The sequence below is a fragment of the Panthera onca genome, chromosome B2 (genome assembly GCF_046562875.1).
Source record: "Panthera onca isolate mPanOnc1 chromosome B2, mPanOnc1 haplotype 2, whole genome shotgun sequence".
Lineage (NCBI taxonomy): Eukaryota > Metazoa > Chordata > Mammalia > Carnivora > Felidae > Panthera > Panthera onca.
Genome location: NC_138343.1, coordinates 74,330,457 through 74,343,235, shown reverse-complemented (window position 1 = coordinate 74,343,235; position 12,779 = coordinate 74,330,457). Strand labels below are relative to the sequence as shown.

Sequence of the window (12,779 nt, the reverse complement as noted above, 5' to 3'; positions counted from 1 at the left end):
GAGAGAGAGAGCAGGGGAGGGGCAGAGAGGGAGAGAGAGAATTCCAAACAGGCTCCACCCTGTCAGCACAGAGCCTGACACCGGGCTTGATCTCATGAACTGTGAGATCATGACCTAAGCCAAAATCAAGAGTCAGACGCTCAACCTACTGAGCCACCCAGGCACCCCTATATATAAATTTTTTTAAACATATGCTGGGTGGAGTTTTTCTGAATACGTTCTGATAATTTGCGTTTTAATGAAATTTTTTAACCTATTTCAGTTAATGTAAATGATATGATTGAGTTTTATTCTTATTCCTAATCTTTTTTTTTTCTTATTTTGGAGAGAGTTGCAAGTGAGCAAGAGGCATGAGGAGAGAGAGAATCTCATGAGGGACAGAGAGAGAAGCTCTCAAGCTTCAAGGCTCAAGTTCACCTGAAGTGGGGCTCGAGCTTACCCTATGCAAAACTCGAACTCAGGACCTGTGAGATCATGACCTAAGCCAAAGTCAGATACTTAACCAACTGAGCCACCGAAGCACCCCTAATTTTTTTTTAAGTTTTATTTATTTACAGAGTCTCTGCACCCAGAATGGGGCTCAAACTCACAACCCCGAGATCAAGAGTTGCATGCGCCTCCAACTGAGCCAGCCAGGCACCCATCCTGTTCCTAATCTTAAGTGTTTCTAGGCGTGTGGGTGGCTCAGTTAGTTAAGCAGCCAACTCTTAGTCTCAGCTCAGGTATTGATATTAGGATTGTGAGTTCAAGCCCCCAATTGGGCTCCACACTGGGTGGGAAACCTACTTAAAAATAATAAATAAATAAGTGTTTCTAGCATTTTATCATTAAGTATGATGAAATTTTTGGCAAATCTGTGTGATAGATTGCATAGTTCCTTTGTATTCCTAGTTTACTATGGGTTTTAATCATAAAGATACTATTTTTTCTGTAATGATTTTTGCATGTATTGTGATAGTCATATGTTTTCCTTTCATCTTTACGTCTGTGAATTGCATAAGAAAAATCTATTTATATTAAGCTATTTTAGCATTCCTGAGATAAATCTTGGCCATTCATTTATTCAGTCCACAGATGTTTACTGAGTTCCTATTCTAGTGCCAAAAATTCGAGTTCTAAGTGCTGGGTATACAGCTGTGAACAGTGACAATAGCAAAAGCAAAAATATCTTGGCTATCATTGAGCTTACGGTCTAATGGTGGCAGCGGGTGAGAGGTGAGTAGAAATTACACAAAACAAATAACACACACACACACACACACACACACACACACACACAGATGTTTATTTACTTTTGAGAGAGAGAAACAGAGCTCAAGCAGGGGAGGGGCAGAGAGAAAAGGAAACACAGAATCCAAAGTAGGCTCCAGGCTCTGAGCTGTCAGCACAGAGTCCAATGCGGGGCTCGAACCCATGAACTGTGAGATCATGACGTGAGCCAAAGTCAGACGCTTAACCAACTGAGCCACCCAGGAGCCCCCAAATCATATATTAAATGGAGATAAGTATGTAGAAAAAAATAAAACACGAAGGGTTAGGGAGAAAAGATTACATCCAAGTGAGAAAGCAGCACTTGAGTAATAAACTGAAAGGGCAGAAGTTTGGAACTATATACCTGCTGGAAGACCATTTCCCTCCGAGAGAACAGAAAATATGAGGGGTGCCTAGTTCAGAGAGAGGTGGGCGGACTGGTGGAGCACGTAGCAAATGGTTTTACAGGGGTATGCTAGTAAATGTTTAAAAACCTGCTTTCCAGGGGAACCAATCAAACACAAAAAAATCTTCCTGATTTGTAGCATTTACTGATTGTTATGATGTAGATACTTTCACTGTGAATGATGTCTACCAAAGTGACTTCAGCTGGTTTGCAAAATGCCTGGAATTTCAGCAACCTTCTCTAGTATAGCACTGGGTCTCAATGGGCCGTTGAAAGGATTTTAGCTTGTACTCAGAATGAGATGACAGTCATTGGATAGATTCAAGCAGGGTGTGACACCTGAAAGAATCTAAGTGCACGGTGAAGAAAGCCTCAAGTATATAAAATCAGGTCTCAAACCGGTGGAAAATCAGTTCTCAAACGCTTTGTTTTTGCAGTCTCAAACTTGAGAGTAAGTTACTGTCACTCCTGACTATATTACTGTATATTTCCTATAAGCAAGAACATTCCCATACATAACCACTGCACAACCTTCAAAACTGGAAAACACATTACTGCCGTCTTAACACTCAGACCTCGCTCAAGTTTTGCCACATGTCCGCGTATTATCTATAATAGCAAAAGAACCCAGGTCAGAATCATGCATTGCATTTCATTGTCATGTTTCCTTAGTCTTTTATTTTTTTTTAATGTCTATTTATGTTTGAGAGAGAGCGTGTAGGAGGGGCAGAGAGAGGAGGTAGGGAGGGGGGCAGAGAATTTGAATTAGGCTCCTCTCCACCCGTGCAAAGCCCAAGGCAGGGCTCAAACCCGCGAGCCCTGTGATCATGACCTGGGCTGAAGTCAGGAGCTCAACCTAATGAGCCACCCAGGCGCCCTTCCTTAGTCTCTTAAAATTGGAAACTTTCCACGGTTTTTCTCGACCTTCACAATCTTGACACTTAAAGATGACAGCCTATTTGTTTTGTGGAATATACTTCTATTTGGGTTTATTTCGTGTTTCCTCAAGATTAGGGTCAGGTTGTACATCTTTGGCAGGAATATCACAGAAGTGATGCTGTGTTCTCATTGCATCCTATCAGGTAGCACATGATTTTGACTTATTCCATTAAAGTTCATCTAACTTTGAGCATGTAGATAAGATGATATCTACCTTCACCATAAAGTTACTCCTTTTTTTTTTTTTTTTTGAGGCTTTAACATTTTTATTTAGGAAAACATTGAGTCTGAAGCTATGATGGTTCAGCCTAAAGCATCTGGTTTTCAATCGTGAAGTCAATTTATGTAAAATATTTTTCCCTGTCTATAAAAAACAAATTGAACAGTATTTTAATTATAAGGAAATGCAAACATACACTTTAAGCTAGCATATCTGCACTATCATAAAAGAAAGAGGATGTTCTTCCCCTTCCCCTTCCTCAACCATTCAAAGAAGAGAAGAATACTGCAAACTTTAACAACCTCACTGGCTATCATCAGAGTAACTACAGAACAAGGATATCACAGGGATGAAACTACTTCTTTATCTTCCAGAAGGCAGAAGGCTGAGTGCTTTAGCTTTATGAGTGCAAGTAGCATAGGCAGACAAAAGCTCACAGTAAATGCACACCAGAACAGGGACCTAGGTGAAGTTGTCTGACTGGGTTACTGCTTTTATAGGAATGAAGAAGGACAAATCTGAAATGGAGTAAAAAAACAAAAAAAAACCAAAACCTTTTGTCACATGTACGGGAATCTCAAACCTTTTGCATTGCCATACCCCTGGGGAGTTTTGATATGTACTGGAAAGAGCTTCAGTGTTCAGGAAGAATAATGTATGGTTGACAAGGGATAGGAGAAATCTTCATGCTTCTGTTCTCTCAGACTTGCTGAGTGCAGTAGCCAGTTCTGACTCCCTGCTCTTGCTGATTCAGTCTGGCAAGACTCTGTCTCTTTATAATCAATAAATATTACTTGTAGAGGTCCTTTGAGACTATCTGTAAATGCTCTTGTTCCTCATCAGACTTTCATTTTATTCATTCATTCATTTACATCAGTATAGACCTATGGTCTTATTCATTGGGTTACTTTTTTTTGCTCCGGTTATACCGGATGTGGCCAGGGGGAGTCCCTTCAAGTGGATTTCTGTCTTTTTTAATGTGCTCCTATTATTCCTTGACTTTTTTCTTTGCACAGCAACATGTTCCAGGCTCATCTCATTCTTTTCCTGTTCCAGCCCTGGATATAGTTATTTTTTCAGGGAATGCTATTTTGTTTTGCGTTTGTTCATTTGTTTTAAAGTGGGAAATGACCTTTCGAAACCAAAATCTGAGCACAAAGTATTCTCATTACTATTGACATGTCACTCTTCCCAGGTCTTAGTGGACAAAAGTAGTGTGTATGTGACATATATGTGATGTTTGTGTATGAATGGCTGTATGTGTATGCTTGTGTGTTTGTATATTATACATACATCTACACACATATACATCTGTATTACTGTATCTACTTATATACATTGATTCCACATTATATACCATGACTCCACACTAGTATTTCTAATTCTAGTCTATGGTGGTAGGATCCATTCTGGTGTTTTCCCTTTCCCTCTTTGTAACTGTATTCTCCCACAGCGAGAATACTGGCTTCCATTATTCTCATGACATACATCTATTTGGTTAATTCCCTTTTATGTAACTTATCTTCTGCAGACATCCTTTGCTGCTTCCCATCCCCCCCTCCTCCCCACTCAGTGTTGACACATTCCTGGTATCTGCTTGGGCTCTGCTATGGAATGAATTTGTGTGTCCCCTCAAAATTCATGTGTTGAAACCCTAATGCCCAATATGATGGTATTAGGATATAGAACCTTTGGGAGGTAATTAGGTTTAGATGAGGGCATGAGAATGGAGCCACCATGATGGGATTAGTGCCCTTATAAGAAGACACACAGAAGATGCTCCGTGCCATGTGAGGATATAATGAGGAGGCGGCCATCTACAAGCCAGGTAGAGGGCCTGCAGGAAGAACCAAATCTGCTGGTACCTTGATCTTTTACTTCCTAGCCATCAGAACTATAAGAAATGTGTGTTGTTTAAGCTACCCAGCCTATGGTATTTAATTATAGCAACACGAACAGTCTAAGGCAGGCTCTGAAGCCCTATACCCTGTAACAGCCACCCTCACCCCTCATCCTTAGAGTTCTCCTAAGAGAACTTAGATCTCCTCTTGAGATCTGACATCCCTATGTAGTGGCTGTCCTGGTGGATGCCCTCCTTCCTTCCTCTGCTGGGTTTCTCACATCCATCCCAGGCCACTCTGGTTCTCCGACACTTACATAGATGCCTCCTACCTTACTTAGCCCTCTGTAATTGGCTGAATTTTTCAGGAAGGGGAAGAAGAGTGGTAAGCCAGAGATGGGATGGGGGTGAGGCCTAGAAACCCCATGATATGCCTTGAGGCACTTCTAAGTGCCAACTGCACAGTCCAGCTTAAAAATCGCTGAAGTAGCAAAATGGACAAATTGTACATCTTTAGAGCAGTGGTCAACAAACTATGGCCCATGGGTCAAATCTAACCCATGGCCTGTTTTGGTACAGCTTATGAGCTGAGAGTGGATTTTATATTGTTTAAAGCATTGTTAAAAATAAAATACGGGGGCGCCTGGGTGGCTCAGTCAGTTAAGCGTCTGACTTCAGCTTAGGTCATGAACTCACGGTTTGTGAGTTTCAACCCTGCGTCCGTCTCTGTGCTGACAGCTCAGAGCCTGGAGCCCGCTTTGGATTCTGTGTCTCCCTCTCTCTGCCCGCCCCCTCCCCCCCCCCCCCCCCACTCACACTCTGTCTCTCTCAAAAATAAATAAACACTTAAAAAATTTTTTTAAAAATACAAAGTATAATATGCAACAGAGGCCATATATGGCCCGCAAAACCTGAAATACCATCTGGCCCTTCTAACCTCTGCTTTAGAGGATTATTATTATTATTTTCTTTTAATTATTTATTTAGAGTGAGCACTAGCGGGAGTGGGGGAAAGAGTCAGAGGGAGAGGGACAGAGAATCTTAAGCAGGCTTCATGCTCCATGCCGAGGCTAATGAGGAGCTTGATTCCATGAACCGTGAGATCAAGACCTGAGCCAAAATCAAGAGTTGGATGCTCAACCGACTGAGCTGCCCAGGCACCCTTTGAAGTTTATTTCTTGAGCATCGGTTCTTAAAACTAGACTTAAAAAAAAATTTTTTTTGAACGTTTGTCTATCTTTGAGAGGGAGAGAGACAGAGTGTGAGCAGGGGACGGGCAGAGAGAGAGGGAGACAGAATCCGAAGCAGGCTCCAAGCTGTCAGCACAGAGCCCAGTGCAGGGCTATATCATGACCTGAGCCCATGTCGTATACTTAACCAACGAGGTACGACACCTGGAGCCAGCCAGGTGCCTTCTCAAAATTAGACTTTTGACTCAAGAGTTTGGGAATGTATTCCCTGGAAAAGACTCAGGGTCTTAATATTCTGTATTGCCAGTTAGGTGCAGATTCATATGCTTTGAAGAGAAACTAGCCAGAAAGTAATCTTAAGGTTTTCTAAGAAAGAGGCCTGATCAAGATTCATACCTCAACACAGGGTTTGATCTCTGTTCTTAGATAACACTCAAGTAGATGGCCTACCTTTTGTACTTAGGTTATACCAAGTTGATGGCCTGCCCCTGCTGTCTGCACTTAAGAGGGAGTCAGAATGCTTGACACCTCTGTTAACACTGCTAAGCATATTTTAGCTTCATATAAGGATAATTTCAATATGTCTTCATCCCCTGCCATGCTTTTGGTGCCTGGTGGACAGGGAATGTACTCTGTTTTACTCTTGGTTGGCTACTCCAAGTGATTTGTGCTTGTAGTGAATTGGATTAGCAAATCCTTTCATATCTGGTATTCATACATCACTAGATTGTTTTCTTAAGTGTTTTCTTCTGTATCTTTCATTTCATGTAATCCTGGTCTTATCAAAATCCTGTATATCAAATGACAATACTTTATTGTAAGTAAAATACAGCATCATTGTAATTCTAGTCTCAGAAGAATATTTCACTCACTAGCCCATTCATTATTCAAATAACAGTGCTTGACCTCTGACAGTTACTGCAGCCCTTCTCTGTGCTTCCATAGTACTCAGTATTTACCATGAATAAGTGTAATGCAACATAGTTGCTTTTTTTTTTTTTGACACCCAAATGTCTTTTATGAGTGGGGGTGGGGCACAAGGTGGGGTTGGGTTCAGGGCCCTCTCACTCACTAGGCCACTTGTTCGTTGGTGCTGCTTCCTGAGTCCTGTGGCTTCATCACAGCAGGCAGCCCAGGCAGGCTGGAGAAGGGCTTGGTGCACAGGCCCTTAAAGACTTCATCTGGTGCACAGGGGAGTGGGTGGAGCTGCCCAGAAGGCCAGGCCCACAGTGGGTGGGGCCTGCAGCCGTGCTGCCGGACTGGTGAAGCCACACTCCCGGTGTCTTGCCATCATCCAGAAGCTGGTCAGCCGTGTACAGCTGCATGGGCGGCTGCTTGAGGATGCGCTCAATGATGCGCTTCAGCTTGACCGTGGTTCAACTCCTTGGCGTCAGTGAAGATGATTGTCTTGTGGCACCAGATCATGAGGAACATGTCCCGAAGTTGGCAGGCTGTCCCCCAACCCCCTCCCGGTGCGACTCATCATCCTGGCCTCGCCACGTGTTTTAACACTCCCTTGATCGTTCCTGTTCACTTACCTGTGTCCTACTTGGAGTAGGGGGGGTGAGGAGCAGAGAAAATATCTTGTTAATTGTTGTATTTCTGGTACCTGGCACATAATAGAACTCAAAATAGGTGTATTGAATGAATGAGTGAAAAAGTAAATGAATGTATAAACCATGATAGGGCCAAGGGATGCATAGGTGAATAAGCCGTAGATGAATGTGCTGCCTTGAGTTCTCTTACCAGAAATACTTTGAAGAACAAGTGCATAATGTAGGACAGGCCAGCATTAGATCGTGCTAGTTCAGAGAACCTGCATTTGGGGAAACTGGTGGGAGGAAATAAGGGCTACTAGGAGGTGGAAGGCGGACTGTGTGTGCAGGATGGCCCTGGGAGCAACCCCACGAACTGGCATTAGAACTCAATCTCGCGGCTAAAAACTTAAAATTTAAATATCCCTCCACCACGAAGGTCTAGGTGGAGTAGCTGCAGAAAGCATTAGAATAGAGGAGAATTGGGGCTCAGAATCTTTATTAGCAATGGGGAAAAGTGCACATTTAAAAATGCATCATTATTGCCATAAAAAAAGCAAGAATAAAAATATGTTCCAGAACTTTCATGTTACTGTGACTGTGAAAAGTAGTCTGACCTCGTGTAAATCTAGTATATGATGTTTTCCTTTATGATCTGTTCACTGCTATTTTGGGAGGCCAGTGACTTTAAAGCATTTATTGAAAAGGAACAGAGAGATCCTCGGGCATTTTGTCTTGTGTATCGTGTGGTTTTCATCATTGAGAAGCAATTTTTTGTGTGTCTTATTTTTAATTACCAGGGAGTCTAAAGAAGGAGGTACGCCCATGGATATTTCTATAACACCATCATCACTCCAGGTGAAGACCCCTGCAGACTGCACAGAGCTCCGGCTTCCAGCAGAGGTCAGGCTTGTACCTTCCTCTTGCCGAGGGCTGCAGTACGTGGCTGGAGATGGGCTGCACCTGCGGCTGCAGGTGTGGGCAGAATCCAACGCCAGTAAGTGATACCAGCACTCCTGTTTTAGCATTTAGTTCTTCATTGTAAATCAAAGCTGATTCTTCCTTTGAAAATTTGACCTTTTCCCAGGTGGAAAAGACTGTTCTGCAGCAGCATGGAAAGAGCTGATGGTCAGAAGGTTTCTTTGTCAGCTCTGCCAGTTATTAGGTGTGCAGTTCAACATGCCCCTTAACCTTTCCGAAGTTTTGTTTGGGAGGGGGTTGCGGGGGTTAGTGGGTTTTTTGTCCTCCATTTAACAGATTTTATTTTTTAGAGTAGTTTTAGGTTCACAGCAAAATTAGCAGAAGGTACAGAGATTTCCTATGTAACCCCTGCCTTCTTTCTTTAATTGTAAAATTACCTACCTTGGCGAGTTGATTACCTACCTCACTGAAAATTAAATGAGAGGGCAATTGTGCAACACCTGGTTGATTTTCAAGCATCAGTATTCATCCACCCAACAAACATTGTCTTACGCTGTGTGCTAGGCTTTGATCTAGGTGCTGGGATACAGAAGTGACCACGCTCAGAAGGTCTCTGCTCTTTGGGAGCTTACATTCTCATGGGTGGGAACAGATAATGAACAAATAAGTTACTTGGGCACAGAGAAAAGTGCTCTGGTCAAAGTAGAGCAGAATAATGGGATGGGGAGTGACTAGGGTGAAAGGTGCCCAGGGAAGACCACTCCAAGGAGGTGACGCTCGACCAGGGGATGGAATGATGAAAGTGGTCTCATCCACGTAGAGACATTTCCAGATAGAGCAACACGTATAAAGATTCTGAAATTGAGTTTGATGTATAATTTGATTTTGATTATTGCTATGCCTGTTATGTTTCTGATATTTTGTTACTGCCACATTCAGTCAGATGGTAGAAATGTTTCTCAGAGTAACTTATTGAATAAAATATTGGTTCATTAAATCTCTTACCATGGAAGTAAGATGCTTTAAAGGATTAAAAATGATGTAAAAGGGGGAGGGGCACCCGGGTGGCTCAGTCCATTAAGTGTCTGACTCTTGATGTCAGCTCAGATCATGATCTCACAGTTCAGTGTGAGTTCAAGCCTGGCATCAGGCTCTGTGCTGACAGTGCGGAACCTGCTAAGGATTCTCTCTCCCTCTCTCTCTGCTCCTTGCCTGCTCGCTCATGCGTGCGCACACGCTCTCCTTCTCTCTCAAAATAAATAAATAAACTTAAAAAAAAATGATGTAAAAAGGGGAAACAGGCTGTAACAGACCTATGAGATGCTCATTATCAGGGAAGGATCATAACTGTTTCAATTGCACCCTGGGACTTTGTTCTGCTTCATCTGTGCTCAGCCTTTCATTTGAGCGACATGGACGCTAGAGGTGGGGTCAGCAGGATTGTTTTGAAGAGCCATGTAGGTGATGTGGAGCATTCCCCTGAGTCTTGTGCTGCTCTTTCATTGGAGAGTCATTTTTGCTCAAGTCCTAGATTAGTGAATAACTAGTCTGAGTTGGGCAGAGTTGGTTTTAGGAATACGGGGTTGGAAAATGAAATGTCATGGAGCTCAAGTGACATATCCAAATGCTAAAAATGACTGTTGTAATAACCATGGAAAGAAGAATGGGGTCACCAAGATGGGAAATAGACTAATAATGGAAACTGGGGAAAGGCAGGCATGAAAGCCACACTGGGGTATTTTCAGATCTTCTGCTAGTTTTCTGGATTTGTGATTTTATTTTATTTTTTTTCAACGTTTTATTTATTTATTTTTTTTTGGGACAGAGAGAGACAGAGCATGAACGGGGAAGGGGCAGAGAGAGAGGGAGACACAGAATCGGAAACAGGCTCCAGGCTCCGAGCCATCAGCCCAGAGCCTGACGCGGGGCTCGAACTCACGGACCGCGAGATCGTGACCTGGCTGAAGTCGGACGCTTAACCGACTGCGCCACCCAGGCGCCCCTGGATTTGTGATTTTAGATCCCACTCTGGGGAGGTAGGGAGGCCTTCTGGAGATGGGGTTGGTTTGTTGCCTACCCACCTTCTGTAATAGTTGATAAATAGCAAAACTTGAATTAATAGAAAAAATTTGAATCAGCAAGCATTGTTGTTTCATTTTAGCTGTAGAACAGAAGAAATTGCTGTATGTTGGTTTGCATATTGTTTGCATTCCATTGGTCTCCTGTTCCTTTACATTTTTAAAACATTTTACTCAAATATCTGAAAAGGAAGACTTTCAAAGACCTGTTCGGTAGCGTATAAAAGGGTATGCAAAATAGATCTCAGTACTTAATAGCTTTGGTGCTTTCCACATAATAGGTGGTGAATAAATATTTGCTGGATGAATAAATATCAGATAGATACATACTGATGTTAATTTGAGTCAAAATGTAGTGTAGGAAGTGACTTTTGACATTTTTAGCATTTAGTTGTGTTTTGAGGTTCTTAAAAAGTGGACTTTTCAACTATAAACGTTCTTTTAAGGACTATAGTAAACACATTATGGTATTCTGACTGGAACATAAGTCAGATCATGACCTTTGACAGGGAACTGGCTACAGTAAAATCTGATACAGCACAAGCATTAAATTCATCCCCAGGTGGCAGTGCTCTCCCAGGATGCCACTCTGTCAGGAAGTTCTGACTTGAACCTGAGCCAGTGGATCCTGCTGGGTGACCAGCAGGGGGGAGTGTTTCACTGAAAATTTGTTTATTCGTTCTGAAAAGAGTATTTTGAAAGAATGTTTTGAATGACTTACCCAGGTCTACTTATTATCTGCTCAAAATTAAAGAATACTGTTTACTTCACTTTACTGCTACAGGGATTGGTGGACACCCCTAGAAATTCAAAGGATGACTTTTTAATTGTCAAGGCTTAAACTTTCTTGCATCAGTTTTTAAAATCTTAACATACCTACAAAGTAACATAAACCAAATTTACATTGCTTGATTTTAATGTGTATGACCTCATTTCATTAAAAAAATTTTTCTTATAGACAAGTATTTTTGTGTGTGGGTTTTTGGTTTTTGTTTTTGGAAATGAAAGTTTCCTTTCTTCATGAGTTAAAGAATGGAAGCCAAGGGAATGCTGTGCTTTACATAATGTGGGAAATGTACATTTTTCCACAGCTTTAACCAGGAATTGAGTTTTGCTCTTGAAAGATTGAGTTCTTCTTAGGAGCCATTCTATTCCCAGGAACCTGTCCAATAGAGACCAGTTTCAAGATTCTTTTTGTATGCATTGGTAATAGGCCAGAGTTGACACAGACCTTGTTTAAATCAAATTAAACTTAAATTTGAGAGATAGAGCCAGCAGTCATGGTGATGAAAAACTATACCTAAAACAGCAGAGGAAAGCTGAGGATGGTGAAGCTCCTTGTAGTTAGTTTGATGTGAAAGAAATTGCTACTTTTCTCTCATCCTTAGTGTCAGTATTTATGGAATGAGTGAGATAACTCAATGGTATGTTACATGGATCATCTAGGGAGATACCTAGCTCTGAGACACTTGGCAAAATCTTGTGGTATTTTTAAAAAATTTTTTTAAAGATTTATTTATTTATTTATTTATTTATTTAGAGGGAGAGAGGAGAGAGAGAGAGAGCATGAGGGGGTAGGGGCAGAGAGAGTGGAGGAAAGAGAAAACTCCAAGCAGGCTTCACACTTTGAGCACAGAGCTGTATGCAGGGCTTGAACTTACAAACCGTGATCATGACCTGAACCGAAATCAAGAATCGGATGCTTAACCGACTGAGCCCCCAGGTGCCCCAGCAAAATCTTGTTTTTGAGAACGCTTCACAATATTTGCTTCTGGTTGAGTCATCAGATAATGCTAATTAAATGTGTACTTCTGGGTAGATCGTAAACAGTGTTTATTGATCGTAATTTATTGTGGCTGTTAAACTCTTTAAGTATGTTAATATATTTGTCCCAAACCTCTAAGATTTGCTATTTCATTGATTTTTTTTTTTTTTTTAGAACTGATTTCCATGCTTAATCAAAGCTCACAAGCCCGAGAATGCTGTACATTTTATTGCCAGTCCTGCGGTGAAGTCATAATAAGGGACAGGTAAGGAATTTTTTAACACTGATTAATTCTGTGCCTGGCAATGGTTTTCTTTTTCTTCTATCAGAATTTTTGAAGTAAGTGCCAGGGGAGAAGTATATGGCCTTAAAATGAGAGCCAGCTTAATGTCACTTTGAACAAAATCAACCATTAAGCTCTCCAGCAATCATAGAGCAGTTAGGTCTTCTAAAAGGGGACAAAGGGGAACATGGCATGCTGGCTTTGACGGAGGAAGGCTTATCTTGGTGGAAGCCTGTGTAGATCACTGAAGCGTGTCTCTTCTGAAAAGAGACATGGACTCTCTTGCAAGTTTTATCCATCATGTTGGTGAATGAGGTTTTCTCCACATTAAGTGAATTTTCTAAATCACAG

General features: G+C 41.7%; 1 protein-coding gene and 1 pseudogene across 11 annotated transcripts in view; one reads left to right on the top strand and one right to left on the bottom strand.

The window, feature by feature from the left end:
* UBE3D (ubiquitin protein ligase E3D) overlaps positions 1–12,779 on the top strand; it is a 234,012-nt gene that overhangs the window by 5,507 nt on the left and 215,726 nt on the right. For all 11 annotated transcript variants that reach the window (XM_078447109.2, XM_078447113.2, XM_078447114.2 and 8 more), the window contains exons 2-3: positions 8,182–8,378; positions 12,320–12,410. In XM_078447109.2, coding sequence (XP_078303235.2) covers positions 8,182–8,378; positions 12,320–12,410 — 288 coding nt within the window. The remainder of the gene's footprint in view (positions 1–8,181; positions 8,379–12,319; positions 12,411–12,779) is intronic.
* Positions 6,918–7,619, bottom strand: LOC145715476 (elongin-B pseudogene; annotated as a pseudogene).